Source organism: Carlito syrichta, unplaced genomic scaffold (genome assembly GCF_000164805.1).
Source record: "Carlito syrichta isolate Samal-C Ts95f unplaced genomic scaffold, Tarsius_syrichta-2.0.1 Scaffold302614, whole genome shotgun sequence".
Lineage (NCBI taxonomy): Eukaryota > Metazoa > Chordata > Mammalia > Primates > Tarsiidae > Carlito > Carlito syrichta.
In genome coordinates this window covers 41,117-66,614 of record NW_007246710.1, presented here as the reverse complement: position 1 = coordinate 66,614, position 25,498 = coordinate 41,117, and the positions used below count along the sequence as shown (strand labels likewise).

The 25,498-nt window shown below is 37.8% G+C and overlaps 1 protein-coding gene across 1 annotated transcript in view; it reads left to right on the top strand.

The window, feature by feature from the left end:
* LOC103259348 (rho guanine nucleotide exchange factor 9) overlaps positions 1-25,498 on the top strand; it is a 94,785-nt gene that overhangs the window by 60,070 nt on the left and 9,217 nt on the right. The window contains exon 3 of the mRNA XM_021711813.1: positions 10,983-11,174. Within this exon, the coding sequence (XP_021567488.1) occupies positions 10,983-11,174 (192 nt within the window). The remainder of the gene's footprint in view (positions 1-10,982; positions 11,175-25,498) is intronic.

The window sequence follows — 25,498 nt, the reverse complement described above, 5'->3', positions numbered from 1 at the left end:
TTGACTAACTAACCTAAATTCTGTCAAGGTCTGAGCAAGACAGAACAATGAAAGGAATAGACTTAGGCAGAGTAGTGCATAGTTCATCTCAGGCATCTAGTTTTCTTGACTGTGAAGTAAACTAGATGTGTGAAGGGTTTCCTTGCACCCAGATCCACCCTCATTCTGGCTTGAGCTCTCACCTTAGGAAGGCTCGTCATGGGCAAAAAACATAAATCTCTCCAGCCCAGACTAAGTAAGTCTCCCTTTGGTGAGGAGTGTTTAGAGTCATGCTGTCAAGGAGATGGTGTTTGGAATGTGAAAGATTTGAGGGCACTTATGAGAGCGATTTCAAAAGTACTTCCTAAAACTCTTTCCTGACAGGTGAGGACAGATTTTCTCAGATGTTGCCTCTTAGTTCTAGGGGCAGATGGTACTCACCTTGGTGATAATAACAAAAACAGCTAATATTTTATTCTGTGACAGAAACTGTTTTACATGCATTATCTCCTTTAATTCTTACAACAACCCCATTAGATAAATTGATGTTATTTTCTGTTTAACAGATGAGGAAGCTGAGGATCAAATAAGTTAAATAACTTATTCTGTATTACTAACCAAGGCAGTTGTAGAGTCAGGATTTGAGCTCAAGCTCCCAAGTCTACATAATTAATCACTATTATAGACTATCTCTCCTAATTTTGGCCTAAGAGTCTAGAGACCTTGCTACATTCCTGACTTCCACCTGTTCACTGTGAGACATCACCCTCTCTGCACTTGGGTTTCTCATCTGGGAAGTAGAAATGCTATCAGGGAAGTAGAAATAAGACTTGGTTGCCTGCCTTGCAGGGCTGTTTTAAAGTCCAAGTAAGAGGGTTTATGGGGAGGTATTGTTTTTGAACTAGGTTTTCAGGGAAGCCAGGGACAGAAGAAGAATGATATAAAAGAGTAGGGAAGGCCTTCTTGAAGAGTGAGTAGTCAGAAGACATTAGGATACAGGGGTATAGAGGTGGGAATGAAAAAGATCTGTAGGAATGAATGGAAATGGTAGCCTACCTGAGGTCATGGGTCTTTGTTGGGAAGCAGTAGAACTCAGTGGGTCAGGCCTGTTATAATGTGTTAATGGAAAGCCATGTTATAATATGTTACTTGAAAGCCAGAATGTTCACACGGGTCTTTTCTTTTTTTCTTTATGTCTGTTGTGTAACCAAAGTCTTCCATGCTCTGGTTGAAGCTCATTACTTCTCATTGTGTCTGTGCTGGAAACGGAAAACAATTTGTTAGCTGTCTTCTTATGATTATCTTTCATAAAATTAGTGACAGTTACTAAATCTCTTTCCCTTGAGGGGTAGAGAAGTAGTTTCTGTGCCTGACCGTACATACCATGCTGATTGCCTTTTGCCAGGCAGGAATGCTAAGTGCTTTCTGGCATGCACACTCAGGGATCTCTAAGCACTCCAGATCCTTCTAGAAGCTGGGACTGGGGTTCCAAAACAAGCTGTGTGTGTGTGTGTGTGTGTGTGTGTGTGTGTGTGTGTGTGTGTGTGTGCACGTGTGTACACACAAGGCTAATTGGTTTCCTTTCAGTTTCTCACATCCACCTTTACATCCACACTTTGCTACGCTTCACTGTGGTGGCCAAGAAAGGCATTTTGGTGACCTTTGTTATAGAACAGTTCATGTTTCCTCCAGTTCCTCCCTTGTTTGTATTTTGCCCATCTCCAGCATTTGCTGGGTTTTTTGGCTGGCACCTTCATGCAAACAAGGGCAGAGCTCATGATTAGAATGATCTGAGAAAGGAAAGGGCTGCCTTGGCAGTGATTGCCTCATCACTGGTTGTGTTAAAAAAGATGGGCTGGGCAGTTGCTGGCAGGGGATGTTGTCAAGGGACTTTCTGTATTGATTGGGGAGTAAGAGGTGGTGTAGACTAGCTGACCTTCCATTTCCTTTGTAACTCTGATTTTATAGTTCTTAGATTCTATTATTTAATGTGACTGGCAATAACCCCCACCTTCTCAAAGCATGGCTCACTTTTCACTTCCCTCTGGCTGACTAGATTTCACCTTTGGAAATATTGAGGTAAGATTTAGACAATATTGCTTACTCATTCTCTTTTCAGAAATATCACACTCCTGGAGCCAGTAGGCTGACTTTTTAAAACACTCCTCGAGCCTTTATTGAACTCATGAGGGAGCGACTGACTGGATGTTATGGCACCTCTTCTTTTAGAATTACCAATCCTTTTGAGGAGGGAGGGGCTCGGATGGTGCTAAAGAGTGTGTACCAAGAGCTGGATGAGAATTAATTTAACATACAGAACAATGGCGAGTCTGCTGGAATATGTATATAAGTATATGAATATAAGGAGAAAGGTTGGCAAGGATCACACAAAAAATCCATAACTGCATACCTCATCAACAAAGGTAGCTTTATAATGAACATTTGTATACCTAACCCTGAATTGTGCCCCACATCTTGAAAATTAAAAATTAAAAAAAAGAAAAAATTCATTACCATGGTTTCCTCAGGAAAGGTAGAATATGACTAGGATAGAGGGAAGTCAAAGGGGAAATTTTACCTTATCTAGACTGTTTTAACTTTTGATTAATGTATTTTTATAGAGGTATTATTACATACCATAATATTTGCCATTTTAAAGTGCACAGTTTAGTGGAATTGAGTACATTCACAAAGCTGTGTAACTATCACCATTATTTAATTCTAGAACAATTTGAAAATATGTATTTTTAATCTACAAAGAAAAATTGTATATATTTATTGGTTACAATGTGATTTTTTGAGTGTGAGGGTATATTATATATAATATACACCGACATTGTAAAATGATTAGAGTATGTCATGTGTCACCTCACATACTATTTTTGTGGTGAGAACATTTAAAATTTTTCTTAGCAATTTTCATATATATATGATAAATTATTATTTTGGGAGCTGAAGTTTCATTCAAATACCTTTATTAAGAGACTACTTTCAGTGATAAGGAGAACAAAGTACAGGATAATTGTATTTCAGAAAATGTCTAAGATATTTAAATGTATCAGTATTCAGAATAGGGAGAATGAAATATGTTGTTTTAGAATACTTCTGCAAATACAATTTTTTTTTATTTTAGACTTGTGGCATACAAGTGAGCATTTACTATATAAATAGGTTGCATGCAGGTGTAATTTGGGTTTCTAGCAGGCCTTCTCTCCTCCTGATGGTGGACCAGGTACCCGGTGTGTTGTCACATTCCCCGTCCATCCCATCCCCCCCCCTTTCGTTCTTCCCTCTTCTAGCAGTATCCAACATCTGATCCCACTCATGTGCTCCTGTGACCAGTGATCAGGGCCCACTTATGAGTGAGAACACATGGCATTCAGTCCTGTGACCAGTGATCAGGGCCCGCTTATGAGTGAGAACACAGGCATTCAGTCCTTTGTTTCTGTGATAGTTCACTTACTATAATGATCTCCAGCTGCATCCAAGTTACTGTGAAGGCCATGATTTTATTCTTCTTTATGACAGCATAATATTCCATTATGTATGTGTACTACCACATTTTTTAATGTAGTCAACTTTCAGTGGACATCTGTGTTGGTTCCCTCTTATTGCTATCATGAATAGTGCTGCAATAAAACATGCATATGCAGGTGTCTTTTTTGTAGAGTGATTTATGTTCCTCTGGGTATATTCTCAGAAGAGGGATTGCTGGATCATATGGAAGGTCGATTTTTGTTTTTTGAGAAATCACTGCATTGTTTTCCACGGAGGTTGAGCTAGCTTACATTGCCAGCAACAATGTAGAAGCATCCCCTTTTCTGCACAGCTGTGCCAGTACCTTTTTTTTTTTTTTAACTTATTGATGATAGCCATTCTTACCAGGGCTAGGTGGTATGGTGTTATCTCATTGTAGTTTTGATTTTCATTTGTCTAATGATTAGTGACACTGAGCCTTTATTCATTTATCTGTTGGTTGTTTGTGTGTCTTCCTTTGAGAAATATCTGTTTATGTTTTTTGTCTACTTCTTAATGAGGTTGTTGATTTTTTTTTCCTTTCAGTTCATTTGAGTTCCTTGTAGTTCCTAAATATTAGGCCATTGTCAGATGCATACAAATATTTTTTTCCCATTCGGTGGGGTGTCTCTTCACTCTCTTGATGGTTTCTTTTGCTGTGCAAAAACTTTTCAGTTTGATAAGGTCCCACCTATTCATTTTCTGTTTTGTTGCATTTGCTTTTGAGGCCTTGGCCATGAATTCATTGCCTACTCTGATGTCCAGGAGTGTGTTCCCTGTGTTTTCTTCTAAGTTTCTGATAACTTGAGGTTTTACATTTAAGTCCTTGATCCATTTTGAGTTGATTTTTGTAATGGTGATAGATAGGGATCCAATTTCGTTCTTCTGCATGTGGTTAGCTAGTTTCCCCAGTACCATTTGCTAAATATGGCTTCCTTTCCCTATTGTTTGTTATTGATGGCTTTGTCAAAGATGATTTGGTTAAGGGATCATGTTTTTATTTTGAATTCATTGTCTGTTTCATTGGTCTGTGTGCCTATTCCTGTATCATTATCATGCTTTCTTGGTTACTGTAACCTTATAATATAGTTTAAAGTCTGGAAGTGTGATGCCTCCAGCTTTGTTCCTTTTGCTGAAGACTGCTTTAGCTATTTGTGTTCTTTTTGGCTTCCATATGAATTTCTGTATTGTCTTTTCTAGGTCTATGAAAAATGATGCTGGGAATTTGATAGGTATTGCATTGAATCTGTACATTCCCTTGGATAGGTCATCTTGACAATATTGATTCTTCCAATCCTTGAGCATGGGATGTTTTTCCATTTGTTTATATATGATACAATATTATTAACTATGGTCATCATGCTGTAAAATATGTCTCCAGAACTTATTCCTCCTATTTAACTGAAACTTTGCTTTCTTTGACCAGCATCTCCCCATTCTTCCCAGTCTAACTCCTGACAACCACTCATCAGCTTTCTGTCTTCATGGATTTACCTATTCTATATATTTTATATAAGTAAAATCATGCACTATGTGTAGAGTTTTTTGTCTGCCTTCTTTTACTTAGCATACTGTTTTTGCGGTTTATCTGTGCTTTAACATATATTAGTATTTCATTCCTATGTATTGCTATTTAATAGTCTGTTATATAGATATGCCGCATTTTGGTTTATTCATTTATCAATTGATGGACATTTGTTTTTTTTTCCACTTTTTGACTGTTATGAATAATGTTACTATGACCAATTGTGTACAAGTTTTTGTGTGAGCATATGTTTTCAGTTATCTTGAGTACATACCTAGGAGTGAAACTGCTGGATCACATGGTAAACATATGTTTTACATTTTGAGGAACAGCTGAAATGTGTTCCACAGTAACTGCACCATTTTACATTCCTACTGGCAGTGTATGAGGGTTCCAGTTTCTTCACATATTCACCAATACTTGTTATTGATCTTTAAAAGTTATTATTATGGCCTTCCTAGGGAGTATGAAGTGATACTTAATTGTGGTATTGATTTGCATTTCCCTGATGGCTAATAATGTTGAGCATCTTTTCATGTGTTTATTGGCAATGTATATGTCTTCTCTGGAGAAATGTCTATTCAGATGCCTTCCTTCTTTTTAAGTGGGTTGTCATCATATTGTTAAGTTATATATTCTGAATACTAGATATTTATCAGATATATGATATGCAAATATTTTCTCTTATTCTGTGGATTGTCTTTTTACTTTTTTGATGGTATAATTTGTAGCACAAAGTTTTTAGCCCTAATGAAGTTCAGTTTATTTATTTTTGCTTGGTTGCTTGTGTTTTATGTGTTATATCTAAGAAACTATTGTGTAATCTAAGGTCACAATAGATTTTCCTCTTCTTTGAAAAGTTTTATAATTTTAGCTCTTAAATTCAGATCTTCAATCCATTTTGATTTAATTTTTGTTTGTAGTATGATGTTGGGATCAAAGTTTATTCTTTTGCATGTGGATAACCAGTTGGTCCAGCACCATTCATTGAAAAAAATGATACTTTACCCCTTGAATAATCTTGGCATCTTTGAAAAGATTTAATTCAGCATAAATGCAGGATATATTTTTGGACTTTCAGTTTTATTCCATTGATCTTTATGTCTGCTCTTGTGACAGTGCCCCACTCTCTTGATTGCTGCAGTTTTGTAGTAAATTTTGAAATCAGAAAGTATGAGTCCTTCAACTTTATTCTTCTTTTTCCTGATTGTTTTGGTTACTCTAGGTCCCTTGTAATTTTTTGAAAATTAATTTTAAGATAATTATTTCAATTTCTACAAAGAAGCCAGCTGAGATTTTGATAGGGATTGTGTTGAATCTGAATCAGTTTGAGGAGTATTGCCTTTCTAGCCCTATAAGTCTTCCAATCCATAAACATGAGAGGTCTGTCTATTTAGTTAGATCTTCTTTACTTTGCTTTAGTGATGTTTTGCAGTTTTCAATGTATAAGACTTGCACTTTTTTGTTAAATTTATTCTTAAATGTTTATTATTTCTGCTGTGATTTAAATAAGAAAATAAATATTTTATTTCAACTGCTATTTAAGAACATTTAAATTTTCTTAATTTTAATCTTAGATTGTTGATTGGTAGTGTATGGAAATATAATTGATTTTTGCATATTGATCTTATATCTTGTAACCTTGCTGAACTCAGTTATAACAAGTTTTTGTGGATTTCTTTGGATTTTATACATATAAGATCATATGTTCTGTGACAAGAAATAGTTTACTACTTCTTTCCAATCTGAATGCCTTTTTTTCTTTTTCTTGTCCAATTGCTCTGGCTAGAGCCTTTAGTACAGTGCTGAATAGAAGTGATGAAAACAGATATCCTTGTCTTTTTCTTGATTGTAGGATGAAAGCATTCATTCTTTCACCAGTAAGTATATTAGTGACTTTCTTATAAATATCTATTATCATTTTGAGAAAATTTGTATTTCTAGTTGTTGAGTGTTTTTATTATTATAAAAGAGTGTTGGATTTTTTTCAAATGCTTTTTCTGTGTTGAGATGATCATGTGGGTTTTCATAACCTTTATATCATTAATATGTTGTAATTTACATTGATTTTCATATGTTGAACCAACCTTACATTTCTGGGATCTATTGCATATGGTAAGGTGGACAATTTTTAAAATATGTTATTTGTTTTGGATTACTAGTATTTTGTTGAGTATTTCTGTCTTTTGGAAGTGTTTGTAAAAGATTTGTGTTAATTATTTTTAAAGTGTTTAGTAGAATTCACCAATGACACAATCTGATTTTGAGGTTTCCCCCCATGTGGAAAGTTTTTGATTATTAGTTTAGTCCTTTTATTTTTACTTGTTAAAGGTTTTCTCAGACTTTCTATTTCTTTTTAGTCCATTTCTGTAGCTTCTATCTTTTTAGGAATTTGTCCATTTCATCAGGTTATCCAGTTTGTTTGTATGTATAGTATTCCCTATTTCTTTAAGATTGGTTCCTGTTTCATACTTGATTTTAATAATTGAGTCTTTCTTTTTTCTATTTTAACTTTTTACAAGTCAAATGTCTTTTCATATCAACTGTATAGTTAAAAAAACCAAGAAAGAATGGAAGGCACAAAATAAAAAGGCATATCAAAGATGTGAGTATGTCACTAATTCCCTGGCACTCACTATGGATATTTGTTTCTTCATCAGGAAGTTGAGAGGTTGATTCATTGTTGCTGAAGTGTTTGAAATTCTCTGAATTACATTATTTCTATGTTAGATCATGGGATTAAAGGACATAAATTGGAATATTTGTGGACATAAAGTATATCAGTTTGAAGAGAGCCCAGTATTTCTGAAGGAACTAATAGGAAATAAAACTGGAAATATAGATTGGAGTCAGATTATGGTAATATTTTAATGCAAGAGTGAGGGATTTGGACTTGCTTTATAATCAGTGGGGATCTATTAAGGATCTTGGGTTTATAAGATCAACCAATCAAAGTGATAGTAAAACAATTGGTCTGATAGTGTTATGTGGGAAGGATGGGAGCTGGGGTATCCCTTAAGGACTTGTCCTAGTATAAAAGGATGAAAGCAATGACAGTGGAACTAGAAAAGGGAGAGATAAGGACCAGAGATTGTCTCTGATTTGTAAAGTACTCCTTGGTTCAGAAGGAGGAAGGAGGAATCGGTTATCTTGCTCATCTGCATGTCTTTCCACAGTTAATGGCTGGGTACATAATAGGTCTCAAATATATATTTGTTAAATTGAACTGCGTTAACCAGCCTTGTTTCAGAGTTATTTGAAAGCGGGAGAAATCAGTCTTTAAGTACTCTTAGGGAACTTCTGGGAACCTGGCAGGTTCCAGGCATTTTCCTTCTTATTTGTCATCCAGGCATCTATATGTGCTAATTGCAGCACCAGTGAAGAATACTTATGAAAGGTACACATTAGCCTGCATAGATTGTTGAACAGGATTGAAAATGGCACTCCAGGCTGACATTCTAACCAGGGAAGATAAGCTCATGGGCTGACCTGTGTCAATACACTTTGACATGCAAGTGATTAAGGGCCTTCATCTGCATAGAATAGGAAATCTCTTAAGAGCAGGGCACTTAGAGATTAGACTAGAAAGTCTTATCATCAGGCCCAGAGAATCTTTTGTGGGACACTGGGATAATGAGGACAAAAACTGAACCTTCCATAAACACCTTTCTTCGGGCTAAGAAACATCTTGCCTCAAATGTCATTTCTACAAAGGGTAGTGATTTTGTTGTTGCTGTTGTTGCTGTATCCCCAGTATCTGGCACATTGTGGGCACTTGGTATAGATTGAATGAATGAAGAAATCTGCTAGTAGTTCTTTTTGATGAAAACAGGATCTACCCTAAGGAATGGACTTCTGGGATTGTCACAGTGAAGTAGATGAAGGTATTGTCTTCTCAGAAGTTCCTTATGAAGGGTGCTACCAACCAGGACTTTAGTTCTAGCCATAAGGGAATTCTCCACCACATTCTGTGTGATGGATCTGCTTCTACTTGGCTGAAGTTATCCTTCCTTTCCTTATTGTTATTAGGAACTACAACGTGATGGACTATAGCTTAAACCTAAATCTGTTTCTGTTCCTGCCTTTGCCTCTACCTCCCCTTTCTCTCATATCCTGTTCTCCTTATCACTGGAGCTTTTCCAAATATTCATCTTATTCTAGCTATACAAAAGCCAACACTTTTACTTGCTTGTCTTAAACTACTAAGAAGAAAAATAAATAGTTCTTATCTCTTAAAGGCCTGCTTATAGTATACTTTCCATAGCAGGGCTCAGCTTGCTCTGTGAGAAGCAGGGAAAAGCTAATGGATTATTAGAGAATGAGGCTTTCTTTCTTTCTTTTTTTTTTTTGAGTTGGAGTCTCACTCTGTCGCCCAGACTGGAGTGCAGTGACCGCTTCAGGATACTGCAGCATCGACCTGCTGGGCTCCAGCGATCCTTCCGCCTCAGCCTTCCAAGTAGCTGGAACTACAGGCGGGCACTACCATGCCCGGCTAATTTTTGATTTATTGTAGAGATGAGGTCTCGCCAAGTTGCCCACATGGGTCTCGAACCCGCGGGGTCAGGCAATCCACTCACCTCAGCCTCCCAAAGCACGGGATTACAGGCTGAGCCACCAAGCCTGGCTGAGAATGAGGCTTTATATTGTTACAAATGGACAGCATCATGTATGTGAGATGTTTGCTTCAGTGCCTTAGAATCACTTTTATGCTCAGGTCCATTCCATTGATTAGTCATCCTTCATAATGCCTGTTGATTGTATTAAAGGGCAACTATGAGCACTCTGAAGACACAAAGCTGACCTTTTGGGAGCTGGAAAGAGATTTACAATAGAGCATTTGCAGAGGGTAATAGGTTCTGGATGGAGATAAGTTTTGTATATTTGGCTGTGTATAGCAAATGCATTAAAACAGAGTGAGCCCTGCTTTCTTTGGCCTGTGGCAAAAAAGTGTAATATATGCTGGTGACATCTCTGGGTAAGCTCATTGGGTAGTAACCTCCCTCCCATCTCCTATGAGAGAAAGGGAGAAGGAAGAATACACAGAGTTGAGTAGTGACTAGTGGCCCTCTAGCTCCATTACAAAGTCTCTGACTCCCAATGGCTCCTACCAGTAGGCTTTTCTGAAGGCAGAAATAGGGGTGAATTTAAATTGTTTGATCTTAGTTTCATGAGGCAGGAATGTAGAAAAGCTGGAGGTTAAGAAAGGAAAATAGAGTTGATTAAAGATGTTGAGACAACTGATAAGCATCTTGGCAAATTACCCTTGACAGATTTTGTCACTTTACCAAGGGGGCCTACCCTTCTTTTTCTTCCTGCCCCCGTGGTTTCCCATCTTTCTAGGGCTGGGATTAAATGAGTCATCTTCTTGATTCAAGCTAAGTCATTTGACATCCAGAGACATCTCACTCAGCCTCCTCAAAGGTATTTTTTCAGCTTCTTCTCTGTCTTCATAACTTGGAATAGATAGTCTCAACCCTTACCAACTGTGTCCATTTCTGTTTATTCGAATAATTCACAGCCCACCTTTGCCCAAGCTCTTTTGTTTTCCTGTCTTCCTTACAGCCAGAGGTGCAAAGGTGCTAGCTAACACACTGATTAAGAGTATAGGCTCTAGAATCAGACTGCCTGGTCCTATCCCAGATCCTCTGCTTTCTGTGCGACTTGGGACAAATTCCTTCTCCAAACTTCTCCAAACTTCAGTCTCCTCTTCTGTGAAATGGTGATAATAATGGCACCAACCTACCAGGTCTGAATAGAGTATATTGAAAGCTTTTAGCACAGTGGTTGGTGTATAACAGGTGCCCAGTCAATAGCTGTTATTATGTGGTGGGCAAGTATTCTTCCATCCCTAAACAACCTAGGGGAGGTAGAGATCTTTGCATGTCAAAAAAATTTAATTGGCCAGAAATTTCTCAAAGAAGGTGAAGACTATTAGTGATTCTTCTTCTACCTGCTTCCACAGCTCTGGGTGAACCAGGAGGATGGGGTGGAAGAGGGGCCCAGTGACGTGCAGAATGGGCACCTGGACCCCAACTCAGACTGCCTCTGTCTGGGCCGGCCACTACAGAACCGGGACCAGATGCGGGCCAATGTCATCAATGAGATCATGAGCACTGAGCGTCACTACATCAAGCATCTCAAGGACATTTGCGAGGTAACCATGGTGGTGCATGTGGGGGAACAAAGGGTGTGGTGGAATACACTCCCATGAAGAACTGACGATCCTCGTAGGCCTTGCCTGTGACAGTTCCAAGATGTTGGAAAGGGCAGCTGTAGTGGCCTCCCAGATTCTGTTCATTGGGGTGAAACTGCTCTCTTAGAGTTTCTCAGTCTCTGTTTTTCTCATTTCCTCTGTCCATCTAATTTTTGTATTCATTTATTTGTATTCATTTTCTTTCTTTCTCTACCCTTTCTCTCTTCCTCTTTCTGCCTCCATCCCCGCCCTGAATGTCTACTTTTATCCTCTTGGTTTCTGGTCTAATTGAAGCCACTTCATGTAAGGGACTAACCTTATTAAAGCAAAACACATATCTGTCCAAACCAGTGATTCACAGACTTGAGTATGCACCAGAGTCCCTGGGGAAGCCTGTTAAGCATGCAGATCCCAGGCCCTTTATCCTTGCCCCCCCCCCCACCAACAAGTTGTGAATTAATCCATCTGGAACAAGGCATAAGGATCTCTAAGTTTAACAAGCATCCCTGGTGATGCTGATGCTGCTTGTTTTACTACCTCACTTGTAGAACACTAGTTGTGGCTTTGAGCAGGAAAGAGCTTGGGGAGAAAATGAAGGCTGGACAAACCCTGGCTTCTTCAGTATGTCACTCTGCCCCACAAGGAACTGTGTCTCTATATTCCCTAACCCGTTTTTTCTATCTTTCTGTCCTAAGTGAAGATGAGAGCCTTTTCCTCCCATTCTCTTGTGCTTAGTAGTGTCAAGTTGACATTTTCAATAGGCATTTTATTAAGCAGAAAGGTAAAACCAATGGGAAATGGAGAAAACAATGTTTTCGGGATTAAACACACACACACACACACACACACACACACACACACACAGAGAGATATAGCTTCCTTCTTGACCCAGAGAAAACTGCTTTGAATCTTCTCTCCTTCCTTCCAGAGAAGGGGTCAGGTCCCATTTTCTGTCCTCCAGTGCAGGGCTAACTCTGGGGTCAGTAGTACACAGCTCTAACATGTTTCAAAGTTCTTATTTCTCTAGAACATATCAAATAGAATTTCATACCATTATGAAAATGTTCTATGTCTGCACTCTACAATACAAGTAGCCACAAGCCAGCAGTTTGTGCCTGCTGAATACTTAAAATGTGACTGGTATGACTAAGAAATAGAATTTTAAATTTTATTTAAATTTAATTAATTTAAATTAACCACATTTGTCTAATGACACTCACATTGGACAATGCAGCTCTGGAATGACCAACATCAAAGACTCTGTGCCATAACTTTCTTTACTTCACCTCACTTTCTCTTCCCCCACCCAAGAAGATTACAGATTAGCTCCTCACCATGAGACAGTAAGATAGAGTGGAAAGAACAAGGTCTCTGGGGGTATACAGTACTGGCGTTCACATTCTAATTTAGTTATTAATCAACTTTGTGGCCTTGAAGTTCTTTTAACTCCTCTGACCTTCAACTTTTTTGATTTGTCCAATGGGTTTTTTTTTTCTTTTACAACATGCATTTTTATTTTGCCACTTAACTCAGATGATATCATGGAGTGATTACAACTACAATTTACATTGCTGGAAAATGCATATTCCTCACATATAGGGTACTAGAGGTACTGTATTTGGTACAGTAATACATGAAGAGAAAGCTGTCATGAAATTTACAATGCACTCATTCTTGAAGAACAATATTTAACTACTGACAATGGGCTTTATTATATCAACCTCTTAAGGTTGTTGAGGAAATTAAATGTAATATTGTAATAATATATGTTGTATTTGGAAATAGATAGTTTTCTTTTCCTTCCCCTCTCTTTTCTTATCTATTTATCCATCCATCCATATCTCTTTTTTTCCTCTTCCTTCCACCTTACATCAGTGACTGGTATTTTTTTAATCTCCCTCCCTCAAATGTACTGTATGGCATTGGAGATTAAACCACTGACGTTTCATTCATTCAGCAAACTTTTAGTGGAGCTCTGTTCCATGCCAGGCCCTAGGCATAGCTCCTAGCCTCAAAGTGCTGTATAGACCAGCAGCATCTGCATCACCTGGGAACTTGGTAGAAATATAGAATATTGGTTCCGCCCCAGACCAATTGAATCAGAGTCTGCATTTTAAAAGGTTACTATTTGATGTACAACACATATTAAAGTTTGAGGAGCATTGCTCCAAAATGATAGCTATGTTACAATGCTATAGGGTTTTTAATAAAACCCTGTTCTTCACTTGGTAGCTTTGGGATGCTGTCAAGACCTAAGTTGGGCCATATCACTCCTCTTCTCAAAACCTTCCTATAGGCCAGGTGTGGTGGCTCCCAGCACAAAATCCCAGCACTTTGAGAGGCTGAGGTAGGAGGATCACTGAGGCCAGGAGCTCAAGACCAGCCTGGGCAACATAGTGAGAACTTGTCTCTATAAAAAAATAAAAAAATTGGCCAGGCATGGTGGCACTCGGGAGGCTGAGGTAGAGGGATGGCCTGAGCCCAGGAGGTCCTGACTACAGTGAACCATGATCATGCCACTGCACTCAAGCTTGGGTGACAGAGTGAGATTCCAACTAAAAAAAAATAAATTACAGTGGCTCACTATTTTTCCTCCTTACCTTTGTGACTTTATCTCCTGCTCCTTTCCTCCATGCTTTCACTACTGTAGCCACATTGGCCTCTTGCTCTTCCTTCAATATGCCTGTTGTGCTTCTCCCTCAGAGCCTTTGCAATGGTTTTTCCCTCTGCCTAGAGCACTCTCTCCCCTCCCAGATGTCTACATGACTCCTTTCCTCACCTCCTCCAAGTCTTTATTCAAATATCGCCTTTTCCTCAAGACTTCCCTGAGCATTCTTTTTGAAATTATAACCTTGCACTGCCTTTCCTGCTTCCTTGCTCTATTTTTCTCCATTACAGTTATCTCTGACATATTATATATTGTACTTATATATTTCATTTATTGTCTATCTCTCCTATGGGAATGTAAATTTTATAAAAGGCAAGATGTTTCATCTCTTGACTGACTAATATATCCCCTCCCCCCAGCACAGTGCCTGGTACTAGTAGATGCTCAATAAATATTGCTTAAAGTCAGAATTAAATATAATTGCTCACGCGCATTTACTCCTTTAGTTGGCAAGGAACATTCAAATCATATGCCATTTGATCTTCAAAGATGGCAAAGGTTGTTATTGTTATTCCCGTTTCTTAGATCAACAGACTGAATCTCTAAAAAGCAAAATTTATTTTCCCAAAACTCCCAGGTACTGGCCCAGTGGGAATCCTTTAGTCTTTGAAGGATCATCTGTTCCCAACTCCCAAACACCTTGGCCTCTTTCTACAAGACACAGACTCAGATAGCAATGGAATTATTCGTCTTTCTAGAAGGGAGCATGCTATGATCCTGCTTTGAGGATTTACCCAATCCAGCCAACCCAATAAAAGCTTTTGCTGATGATTTACTTTCTTGGTAAATCTCATTTCTCAACTATTCTTGGTGCTGAAGTTAAGTTAAGGAATTAAATGGGAACTGTCTCTTTGTCCCACCCTGTAACCACAGGTGTCAAAGGGAGATGGAGAAATATGTGTCTAGCTGGGCCAGAAGACAATATTTTAGCCCATGATTTTGTTACCTTTAGACCAAAAGCTGTGAGGAGCAAATTGTTTATCAGAAATAATACCAAGGTCAGGTGCAGTGGCTCATGCCTGTAATCCCAAAACTTTGGGAGGATGATCCGAAAGGATTGCTTGAACCCAGGAGTTCAAGAGCAGCTCAGGCAACACAGCAAGACCTTGTCTCTATAAAAACAAAAATTAGCCAGGCAGCCAGGCATGGTGGTGTAGTCTTCCCTTCTTGGGAGGCTGAAGATCACCTGAGCCCAGGAAGTTGAGGCTGTGGTGAGCCAGCTGTGGTGAGTCATGATAGAGAGGGAGAGAAGGAGGAGGGGAGGGAGAGAGACACACGGGGTGGAGAGGGAGCGAGGAGGAGGAAAAAAAGAGAAGAAATAATATTAATTCAGAATTGAGAGTCCCAGGTTTAGGTCCTACCTTGATTACTAACTGACTAGAGAACCTCAGGTGAGTCTTTTCTACCCTGGTCCTTATTCCCCATCTCTCAAATGAGCATGTTGGAGGAGTTTCCCTTTAAGTTATGTCTGGATCTTTCTCTAGTTCTGTAAGACATAGATATGCCTTCACTAGAGAAAGCTATGGTAGTGAGACAGGTTACTTCTGCATTTTCTGCCTCTACTTTCTTGTTAGGTCTTATTCAAGCATGAATGTGTCAACATAATCTACTCTTTCTGTAGATCATAAGAGAGCTCTAAACACTTCCCGCTTTTGTACTTGTTAAAGGGGAAGTGGGGAACACTATACTTAGTACAGAAAAAAGTTACACTATCTATTAGAGAGCATTATTATTATTATTATTATTTTACTCCTGGGAGCAGAAAGCACTTTACAAACATTTAAGTCACAATACCTCATTTTACAGATGAGGAAGTAGATAATAAAGGGACTGTTAATCAAAGTCATTTAGTGAGATCAATAAGTTAAAAACTCTTTCTTAAGAAGTTCTCTGCAGACGATTACATTCTTCTTTCTAAACCCAGACAGTGGTATAAAAGACCCTTGATTTAGTCAAGGTCACCTTGACCAATGATCGGTGGTATTACCTTTTGTAACTTTAGAACTCATATTACAATCAGAGAAACTGAGGCAAGGGCAAACTATGTTAAAGATGCCTTATGAAACTATTTTGCCTGTCTCTCTTGAGGAAGATACTCAGTCATCCTATACGTGTGAAATAAATCCTGTCCAGAGAAGTTTGCCTAGCTTTTCTCATTCATCAGTGTTAGTGTTCATATTATTTACTATCAAGAAATTCTTCCACAGGTCTAGTGAGGTTTACCATGCTCTGGCTTTAAGTCATTTCCATTTGATATGTTTTAAGTCTGAAGTTTTCAAACTTATTAGTCATCTGGGTTTTCCTTTTGGTGAATTTCTTATCTCAGTATTCCCAATAGTCTTTACATTTTGATGCATATAGAACATAATAACATATTGTATAAAATGGTAATATTTATAGAACATACTAGGATAAAAGGATGAAGCAGGTAGCAATATAAAGTGACCAGCCCAGGTGTTCTCTGCCTGCCCTAGATCTGAACTGTCCATTTCATCTGGAAACTCTGGGTCCTGTTTCTATCCTTTTTTATTTTCCTATAGTTTCTTATATTTTTCTTGCTGATTTACAGGTGTTCCTTTTGTATTCCAGATATTAATTCCTTGTCAGTTTTCCATGTTGCAGATACCTTCTTCCTTCTCTTGCTTTTTAAATAGTTTTATCTCATTTAGGAAAAGGGTGTCCCGGCACAAAAAGGTAAAGAAAGAAAATGAAAACCATCAATTTGAACATTCTGCTTTCAACTTACCTTTTGTCATCATTAGCATGGGAAGAGCAGTCATTTTGCATTTATTCAACAAATATTTACTGAGAAGCAACTATTTGCCAGGTATTGTGTTAAACTCTGAGGACACAACTGTGAGCAAGACAGTCATCCCCTAATTTTATTAAAACCATCTTCAAAATGTTTGTCAGATCTCCCATCAGGCCTCAGGCTTCCAGGCAAAAAGATACATGAAACCCCTAGAAAGAGCTGAAAGAGCTCTTGGAAATCTTTTCTGATGTCTTCATTTTAGAAATAGAAACATCGAGGTCTACACTTGTGAGGGCACTTCTCTAAAGGACTTCCCAACCCCCAGGTGATCCAAAGGCTCTTTGGTCCACCATATTTCCCAATAGTCTCTCGGATCTTCCCTGAAGATCTTGGCTACAGGCTATATTCCATATCAAGGCACTACTTTTATATCAGCGCACTAAATCTAGACCTCTGGATCAGCCCTTGTGGATTTAAGGACAAAGTGAAACAGATGGATTTCTTTCTTTGGCTGTTACCACGACAATACTGAGGCTGATTTATGCCAATTATGACTTATTTAATAATATCCACTCTTAAGTACTTTATGGCCTGTCTTCTTACCCATGCCCACTTTACTTCTGGGAGGCAGAGGTGAGGCTCTGGGAAACTGCCTCTTTTGAATCAGATTATACCTAGTGCCATAGCACCCTGTTCTCTTTTACCTTTCAAATGAGGTCAGAAGGTGTTCAAAGCATGCCTGACGGTAAGAGCCACAGACTCCTTCTGCTCCCCCCACTCCCGTGACAAACCCTCAGTGGGGTCTGAATCTTATCTAGGACAAACAGACCTAATTCCTTTCATCATTCTTTATGGTATTGCTTTTCTTCTTTTTTTAGTATATATATTTTTTATTCTGTGGAGTATAATTCAGAATTGGGTGCATAAGTGGTAACTGTACAGGTGAAGTTTGGACCTCCCATTGAGTACCCTTATTGATGTTATGTGCCCCCCCCCCATGGCAGTGTCCCTCTACTGCTGATCCCTTTCATGTATTATGATAAATGTTCAGGGTCTACTTATGAGTGAGACAATGTGGCTCTCAGTTCTTTGTTTCTGTGATAGATTTCTGAGTATGATAGACTAAATCCATCCAAGTTGCTGTGAAGTCCATAACTTTGTTGTCCTTTATGGCTGCGTAGTATTTCATTATGTATATGTACCACATCTTTTTTTAAGTTGTGGGTTACTAGTCAGGATTGCATACATAATTGGCTTAGTTACAGGTGAAGTATTGTGCTTCCCGCTGGACCTCACTTTGCCTGGATTAGGATCAGTCACCCTTACTGATGTTTTGTGCCCCACATTCCCCTGGCAGTGTCCCACTACTGCCAGTCTCTTTTTTTGTATTATTATGGTAGGTGGTCAGGGGTCCACTTATGAGTAAGAATATGCGATACTCAGATCTTTGTTTCTATATTAGGGCACTGAGTATGATAGACTCTAAATCCATCCAAGTTACTGTGAAGTTCATAATTTTGTCCTTTTTATGGCTTCATAATATTCCATCATGCATAAGTGATACATTTTAAAAAATCTAGTTCAGTTCCACATTTTTGCTATTTGTGAATAATAATAAACATGCATGCACAGGTACCTTTTTTGTAGAATGATTTGAGTTTCTCCAAGTATATTTCCAGAAAGGGGATTGCTGGGTTGTATGGAAGGTCAGTTTCTATTTTTTTTAGAAATTGCATCATTGTTTTCCATAGACGATTAACTAGTTTGCATTCCCACCAACATTGTAAAAGCGTTTCCTTTGCTTAGCATTCTCACCAGCATCTGCTGTTTTTTGTTTTATTAATGCTGGCCAGTTTTACTGGAGTTAGGTAGTATCTCAATGTGGTTTTGATTTGCATTTCTCTGATGATTAGTGAGTCTGAGCATTTTTCCAATGTCTGTTGGTTCCTTGTATATCTTCTTTTAAGAAGTCTCTTTTCATGTCTTTTGCCCATTTTTTAAATTAAATTTTATTTTTTTTATTATAAAGATGTGGGGTACAATTCAGGGTTAGGTATACAAACATTGATTATGCAGGTACCCTTGTTGATGAGGTATGCCCCTCTCCCCTAGCAATTTCCCTCAACTGCCAATCACACCCCCTCTCCTGACAGTGTCCCATTACTGCCAAATGCTTTCTTATAGTATTATAATTGTCCAAGGTCCGCATATGAATGAGAACATATGGTACTCTGTTCTTTGTTTCTGTGATAGATCACCAAATATGATCGACTCCAAATCCATCCAAGTTGCTGTGAAGTCCATATATTTGTCCTTCTTTATGACTGCATAATATTCCATTGTGTATATATACCACATTTTCTTTATCCAGTCCAGCTTCGATGTTTTGCCCATTTTTTAATGGGGCTGTTTGTTTTTTTTTCCTTTCAGCTGTTTTGAGTTCCTTGTAGATCCTTGATATTAGGCCTTTGTCAGATACACAGTTGGCAAATATTTTTGCCCATTCTGTGGGCTGTCTCCCCATTCACTTAATAGTTTCTTTTGCTTTGCAGAAGCTTTTCTCTTTGATGACGTCCCACTTGTCTATCTTATCTCTTATGGCATGGACACTTGGAGTTTTGATCTGGAATTGGTTGCCTATTTCAATTACTGTAAGGGTGTCTCTTGCATTTTCTAAGATTCTTATAGTTTAAGGTTTTATGTTTAGGTCTTTGATTCATTTGGAGTTGACTTTTGTGTATGGTGATAGGGAGGGATCCTGTCTTATTCTTCTGAATATGGTCAGTCAGTTTTCTCAACACCATTTACTGAACAGGTTCTCCTCTCCCAAGTGGTTGTTAGTGGAGGTTTTGTAGATGATGATTTAGTTGAGAAATTGAGGTTTTGTTTCAGGAATTTCTATCCTGTTCCATTTATCTATATGACTGTTCTTATACCAGTCCCAGGCTGTTTTGATTATTGTAGCCTTATAATAAAGTTTAAAGTCTGGGAGTGTGATACATCCTGCTTTGTTTCTTTTGCTGAGGACTATTTTGGCTATTCATGGCCGTTTATGTTTTCATATGAATTTCTGTATTGTCTTTTTGAGGCCTGAGAAGAATGCTGCTAGCAATTTAATTAGTATTGCATCGAATCTGTAGATTGCTTTGGGCACAATAGACATCTTAACAATGTTGATTCTTCCAGTCCATGAGCATGGAATATTTTTCTGCTTCTTTGTGTCTTCTTTGATTTATTTGAACAGTGTTTTGTAGTTTTTGTGGTGAAGGTCTTTCACTTCTCTGGTTAGGAAGTTGCCAAGGTACTTCATGTTTTTTGTGGCTGTTGTGAATGGGATTGTGTTTTTATCTGGTCCTCTGCCTATTGGTTGTTGGGGTATAAAAATATGACTGTCCTTTGCATATTGATTTTTTATTGTGAGTCTTTGCCAAAGTCATTTATCAGTGCAAGGAGGTTTTTTGACATATTCTCTTTGAGGTTTCAAGGTATAGGATCATATTTTCAGTAAAGAGGAATAGCTTAACTTCCTATTTTCCTATTTGGATACCCCTGATCTCCTTCTCTTGTCTGATTGCTCTAACTAGGACTTCTAACACTATGTTGAGGGAAGAGAGTGGGTATCCTTGTCTTGATCCAGTTTTCAGGGGAAATGCTTCCAATTTCTGTTTGCTTAGCAATATGTTGGCTGTGAATTTATTATAGATGGCTCTTGCTATTTTGTGGTATGTTCCCTCTATGCCTGCATGTTTATGGGTTTTTAATCAAGAAGAGGTGCTGGATTTTGTTGAAAGCTGTTTCTGCATCTAATGATGTAATCATGTGGTTCTTGTTTTTACCTTTGTTGATGAATTTAATTACATTTATGGTCTTGGAGATGTTAAACCAGCCCTGTATCCCAAGGATGAAGCCTACTTAGGCATGGTGGATAATTTTTCAGATGTGTTGTTTAATCTGATTTGCTAGAATCTTTTGAGACCTTTTTGCATCTATGTTCATCAGAGATATTGGCTTCTAATTCTCTTTCTTTGTTGGATCTTTACCCAGTTTGAGTATCAGTATAATGTTAGCTTCATAAAATGGTTTGGGGAGACTTCTATTTTTCTTGATTGCCTGGAATACTTTCAATAGTATTGGTATCAGCTCCTCTTTGTATGTTCTTTAGAATTCTGCTGGAAAACTGTGTGGTAGGTCTAGGGCTTTTTTTTTTTTTTTTTTTAGGTAATTTTTTTTATGAAGGAGTCAATTTCCTTCATAAAATAATAACAATTGATCTATTTATGGTCTGAATTTCTTCTTATTTCAATCTTGGGAGGTTGTATGATGTCAGAAAGTACTCCATTTCATTTAGTTTTTTAGTTTGTTTCCATACATGTGTGCATAATAATCTCTGATACCCTTTTGTCTTTCTTTAGTTTTAGTTGTGACTTGATCCATTGCATGTCTGATTGTGCTTATTTGGACTTTCTTCTCTTTTTCTTGGTCAGTCTGACTAGGGGTCCATCAGTCTTGTTAATTTTTTCAAAGAAACAGCTTTTAATTTTGTTGATTTTTTAAAAAATTATATTTTTGTCTTCTTTGCCCTATATTTGGGCTTTTACTTTGGTGATCTAGATTAGTCTGCTGAAGTTAGGGTTTTGGTGGCCTTGCCTTTCCAGCTCCCTTAGGTGATGTGTTAAGCTGTTAACTCATGATCTGTTTTCTTGCTGTGTGTGTAGAGCTATAAATTCCCCTTTTGTTGCTGTTTTCATGGCATCCCAGAGGTTTTGGTAAGATGTATCTTTGTTTTCATTTGTTTCTAAGACACTTTTAATTTCTATTTTGATTTCTGTGTTGACCCAGTAGTTATTCAGCATAATGCTGTTTAGCGTCCATGTCTTTGTGGGTTTTGTTGGTGGTGATATTTATTTTTATTCCACTGTGGTCTGAAAAGGTACATAGCAGTATTCTAATCTTATGATATTTGTTTATGCTTGATTTATAGCTGAGGATGTGGTTGATTTCAGAGTATGTTCCATGTGGTTATGAGTAGAATTTCTATTCTGTGATCGTTGGGTAGAGTGTTCTGTAGCTAACTATTAATCCCATTTGATCAATCATCAATTTGAAGTTTCAGATCTCCTTGTTAATTTTTTTTCTCGATGATCTATCATCAAGGGGGTCTTCAGAGGGGTATTAAAGTCCCCAGTTATGATAGTGTTAGAGTCAAGATCTTTTTTTACCTCACTTAGTAGTTGCTTTATAAAATATGATGTTTCAGTGTTGAGTATGTATATGTTTAGGATGGATATTTCTTGTTGATGGATTTAACCTTTTATCATTGTTTAGTGTCCTAATATATCTTTTAAAATTATTGTTAGCTTGAAGGTTGTCTTGTTTGATATAAAATTGTGACTCCTTTTTTGTTTTCCTTTAACCTGAAATTTTGTTTTGCATCCTGTAACACCGAGTCTGTGGGAATCCTTTGTAGTAAGATATGTTTTTTCCAGGCAGCATATTGTTAGGTCATGTTTTTTTATCCAGTTTGCCATTCTGTGCCTTTCAGTGGTGCATTTAGTCCATTCATGTTCAGGCTGATTATTTAGATGTGAGATTTTATCCCTGTCATGAGGTTCTTATACAGTTTTTTGTTTGTTTGTTTTATTTTAATTTTGGGTTGATATATGTGTGTGTTTTAAATTTTGCAGTCACCATGTACCTGAGTTGATTCTTTGTTTTTCTGCATTTTTGTAAGCTTCTGGTTATTCTTTTTTTTCTTTATTCTGTGATTAATACCTTTTAAGTGTATCCTATAAAATTGACCTGGAAGCAGCATAAACTCTTAGGGATTGGATGTTTGTGAAGAATTTTAATTCTCCATTGCTGATTAAGACTAGCTTTGCTGGGTAGGAAATTCTTCGTTGGAATTGTTTATCTTTGGGAAGTTTGAATATTGGACTCCAGTTTCTCTAGCCTGTAGTCTTTCTGTAGATAAGTCTGCTGCTATTCTAATTGATCTTCCCAGTGGTTAGTCTGACCTTTCTCTCTCTCTGTCTTTAGTATTTTTTCATTTATATATACTTTGTGTAAACAAAGTACTATGTGTCTTGGAATTGGTCTTCTTATTAGATGCCTTGCAGGGGTTCTCTGAATCGCTTGTGTTTGGATGGTCATGTTTCTCATGAGATGATGAAAGTTTTCTTGGATGACCACATGGAATCCTTCTTTCAAGGTGTTTTCTGTCTCCTTTTCTGCTTCAGGACTACTGGTCAGGTATGTGTTTAGCCTCTTAATATAGTCACATGCCTCTTGGAGGCTTTGTTCTGTCTTTGTAAGCTTCCTTTCCGTATTTTTACCAGATTGTGTTAGTTCTATATTTTGGTCTTCACTTTTTGAGATTCTTTCTCCTCCTTGGTTAATTCTGCTTTCTGCTTTCTATGCTTGTCAGTTTATTATTTCATGGACGGTGTTCTTTATTGCCAGCATCTCTGTTATTTATTCTTTAATGTTTTCCTCTTGCTTGTCTTGATTTTTACTTAACCTGATCTGAGACGAGTGATCTGAGACTAGTGGCTCTGGGCATCTTCACTGTTTGAATTCTAAAGTTTGTATTCTCATGTACTATCCTTTTTGGACTTTGTGGGGGTACTGATGTTTTTTGTTGATTTCTCTTCATTTGTGATGGATTTTCCTTTTTTATTTACTTCCTTTGCTCGGTGAGAGAAGGAATAGTTTTTAAAAATTTTTTAATTTTAAAATTATGGGGTACAATTCAGGGTTAGGTAAACAAATCTTCATTGGGAAGGTACCCTTGTTGATAAGGGTACCCCCCTTCCCCGACCCCCCACACCCCTGCAATTTCCTGCTGTCAATCCTTTTCTTATAGTATTATGATAGTTGCTCAAGGTCCCCTTATGAGTGAGAACCTGTGATAGTTCTTTGTTTCTGTGAAAGATCACTCAGTATTATAGACTCTAAGTTCATCCTGGTTTCTGCGAAGTTCATGATTTTGTTCTTTATGACTGCGTAATATTCCATTGTGTATATATACCACATTTTAAAAATCCAGTCCTCTTTTGATGGGCGGCACAGTTGGTTCCATGTTCTTGCTATTGTGAACAATGCTGTGATAAACATACATCTACAGGCATCTTTTTTATAGAGTGATGTGAGTTCTTCCGGGTATATTCCCAGTAGTGGGATTGCGGGGTCATATGGAAGGTTAATTTTTAGAACTTTTAGGAATCGTCACGCTGTTTTCCACAGAAGCTGTACTAATTTACATGTCCACCAACAGTGTAGAAAGGTTCCCTTTTCGCCACATCCTCTCCAGCATCTTATTTTTTGAGTTATTGATGAAGACCATTCTGACTGGAGTTGGGTGATATCTTGGTGTAGTTTTAATTTGCATTTCTTTGATGACTAGTGAGGCTGAACATTTTTTCATGTATGTGTTGGCTGCTCCTGTGTCTTCTTTGAGAAATGTCTACTCATATATTTTGCCCACTTTGTAATGGAGCTGTTTGTTTTTTTCTTTTCAACACATTTGAGTTCCTAGTAGATCCTAGATGTTAGGCCTTTGACAGACATAGAGTTGGGAAATATTTTTTCCCAATCTGTGGGCTGTCTCCCTGCTCTCTTGATGGTTTCTTAGGCTTTGCAGAAGCTTGTCATTTTGATAAGGTCCCACTTGTCTATCTTATCTCTTATGGCATGGGCACTTGGGGTTTTGATCAGGAATTGGTTGCAAGGTACAATTTCCATAAGGGTATCTACTGCCTTTTCTAAGGTTCTTATAGTTTGAGGTTTTACGTTTAGGTCTCTAATCTATTTAGAGTTAATTTTTGTGTATGGGGATAGGTAGAGGTCCTGTTTCAATCTTTTGCATGTGGTCAGCCAGTTTTCCCAGCAACATTTACCGAATAGGTTCTCCTCTCCCCAGTGGTTGGTGGTGGAGGCTTTGTCAAAGGAGTTGGTTGAGAAATTGAGGTTTTGCTTCTGAAATCTCAATTCTATTCCATTGGTCTGTGTGCCTATTCTTGTACCAAATCAGGCTGTTTTGATTATTGTAGCTTTATAATAAAGTTTAAAGTCTGGGAGTGTGATACCTCCTGCTTTTTTTTTTTGCTGAGGATTGTTTTGGCTATTCATGGTCACATATGTTTCCATATGAATTCCTGTATTGTTGTTTCTAGATCTGAGAAGAATGTTGCTGGTAATTTGATGGATATTGTGTGAAATCTGTAGACTGCCTTAGGTAGAATGGACATCTTAACAATGTTGATTTTTCCAATCCATGAGCATAGAATATTTTTCCACTTGCTTGTGTCATCTTTGATTTCTTTGAGCAGTGTTTTATAGTTTTCAATGTAAAGGTCTTTCATATCTCTGGTTAGGAAGATGCCAAGGTATTTCATTTTTTTGTGGGTGGCTATTGTGAATGGAATTGTGCTTTTTATTTGGGTTTCTGTTAGTTTATTATTGGTGTGTAGAAATGCGATTGTCTTTTGCACATTTATTTTATACGCTAAGATTTGGCCAAAATCCTTTATCAGTGCAAGGAAATTTTTGACCGATTATCTTGGGTTTTTGAGGTATAGAATCATGTTGTCTGCAAAGAGGGATAACTTTATTTCCTCTTTTCCTATTTGGATACAATTGATTGCCTTCTCTTCTCTGATTGCTCTAGCTAGGACTTCCAAAACTATGCTGAACAGGAGGGGTAAGAGTGGGTATCCTTGTCTTGTTCCAGTTTTCAGGGGAAATGGTTCCACTTTTTGTCTGTTTAGGAGTATGCTGTTGGTTTCTCATAGATGACTCTTACTATTTTGAGGTATGTTCCATCTATGCCTAGATGTTTGAGGGTTTTTATCAAAAAGGGGTGCTGGA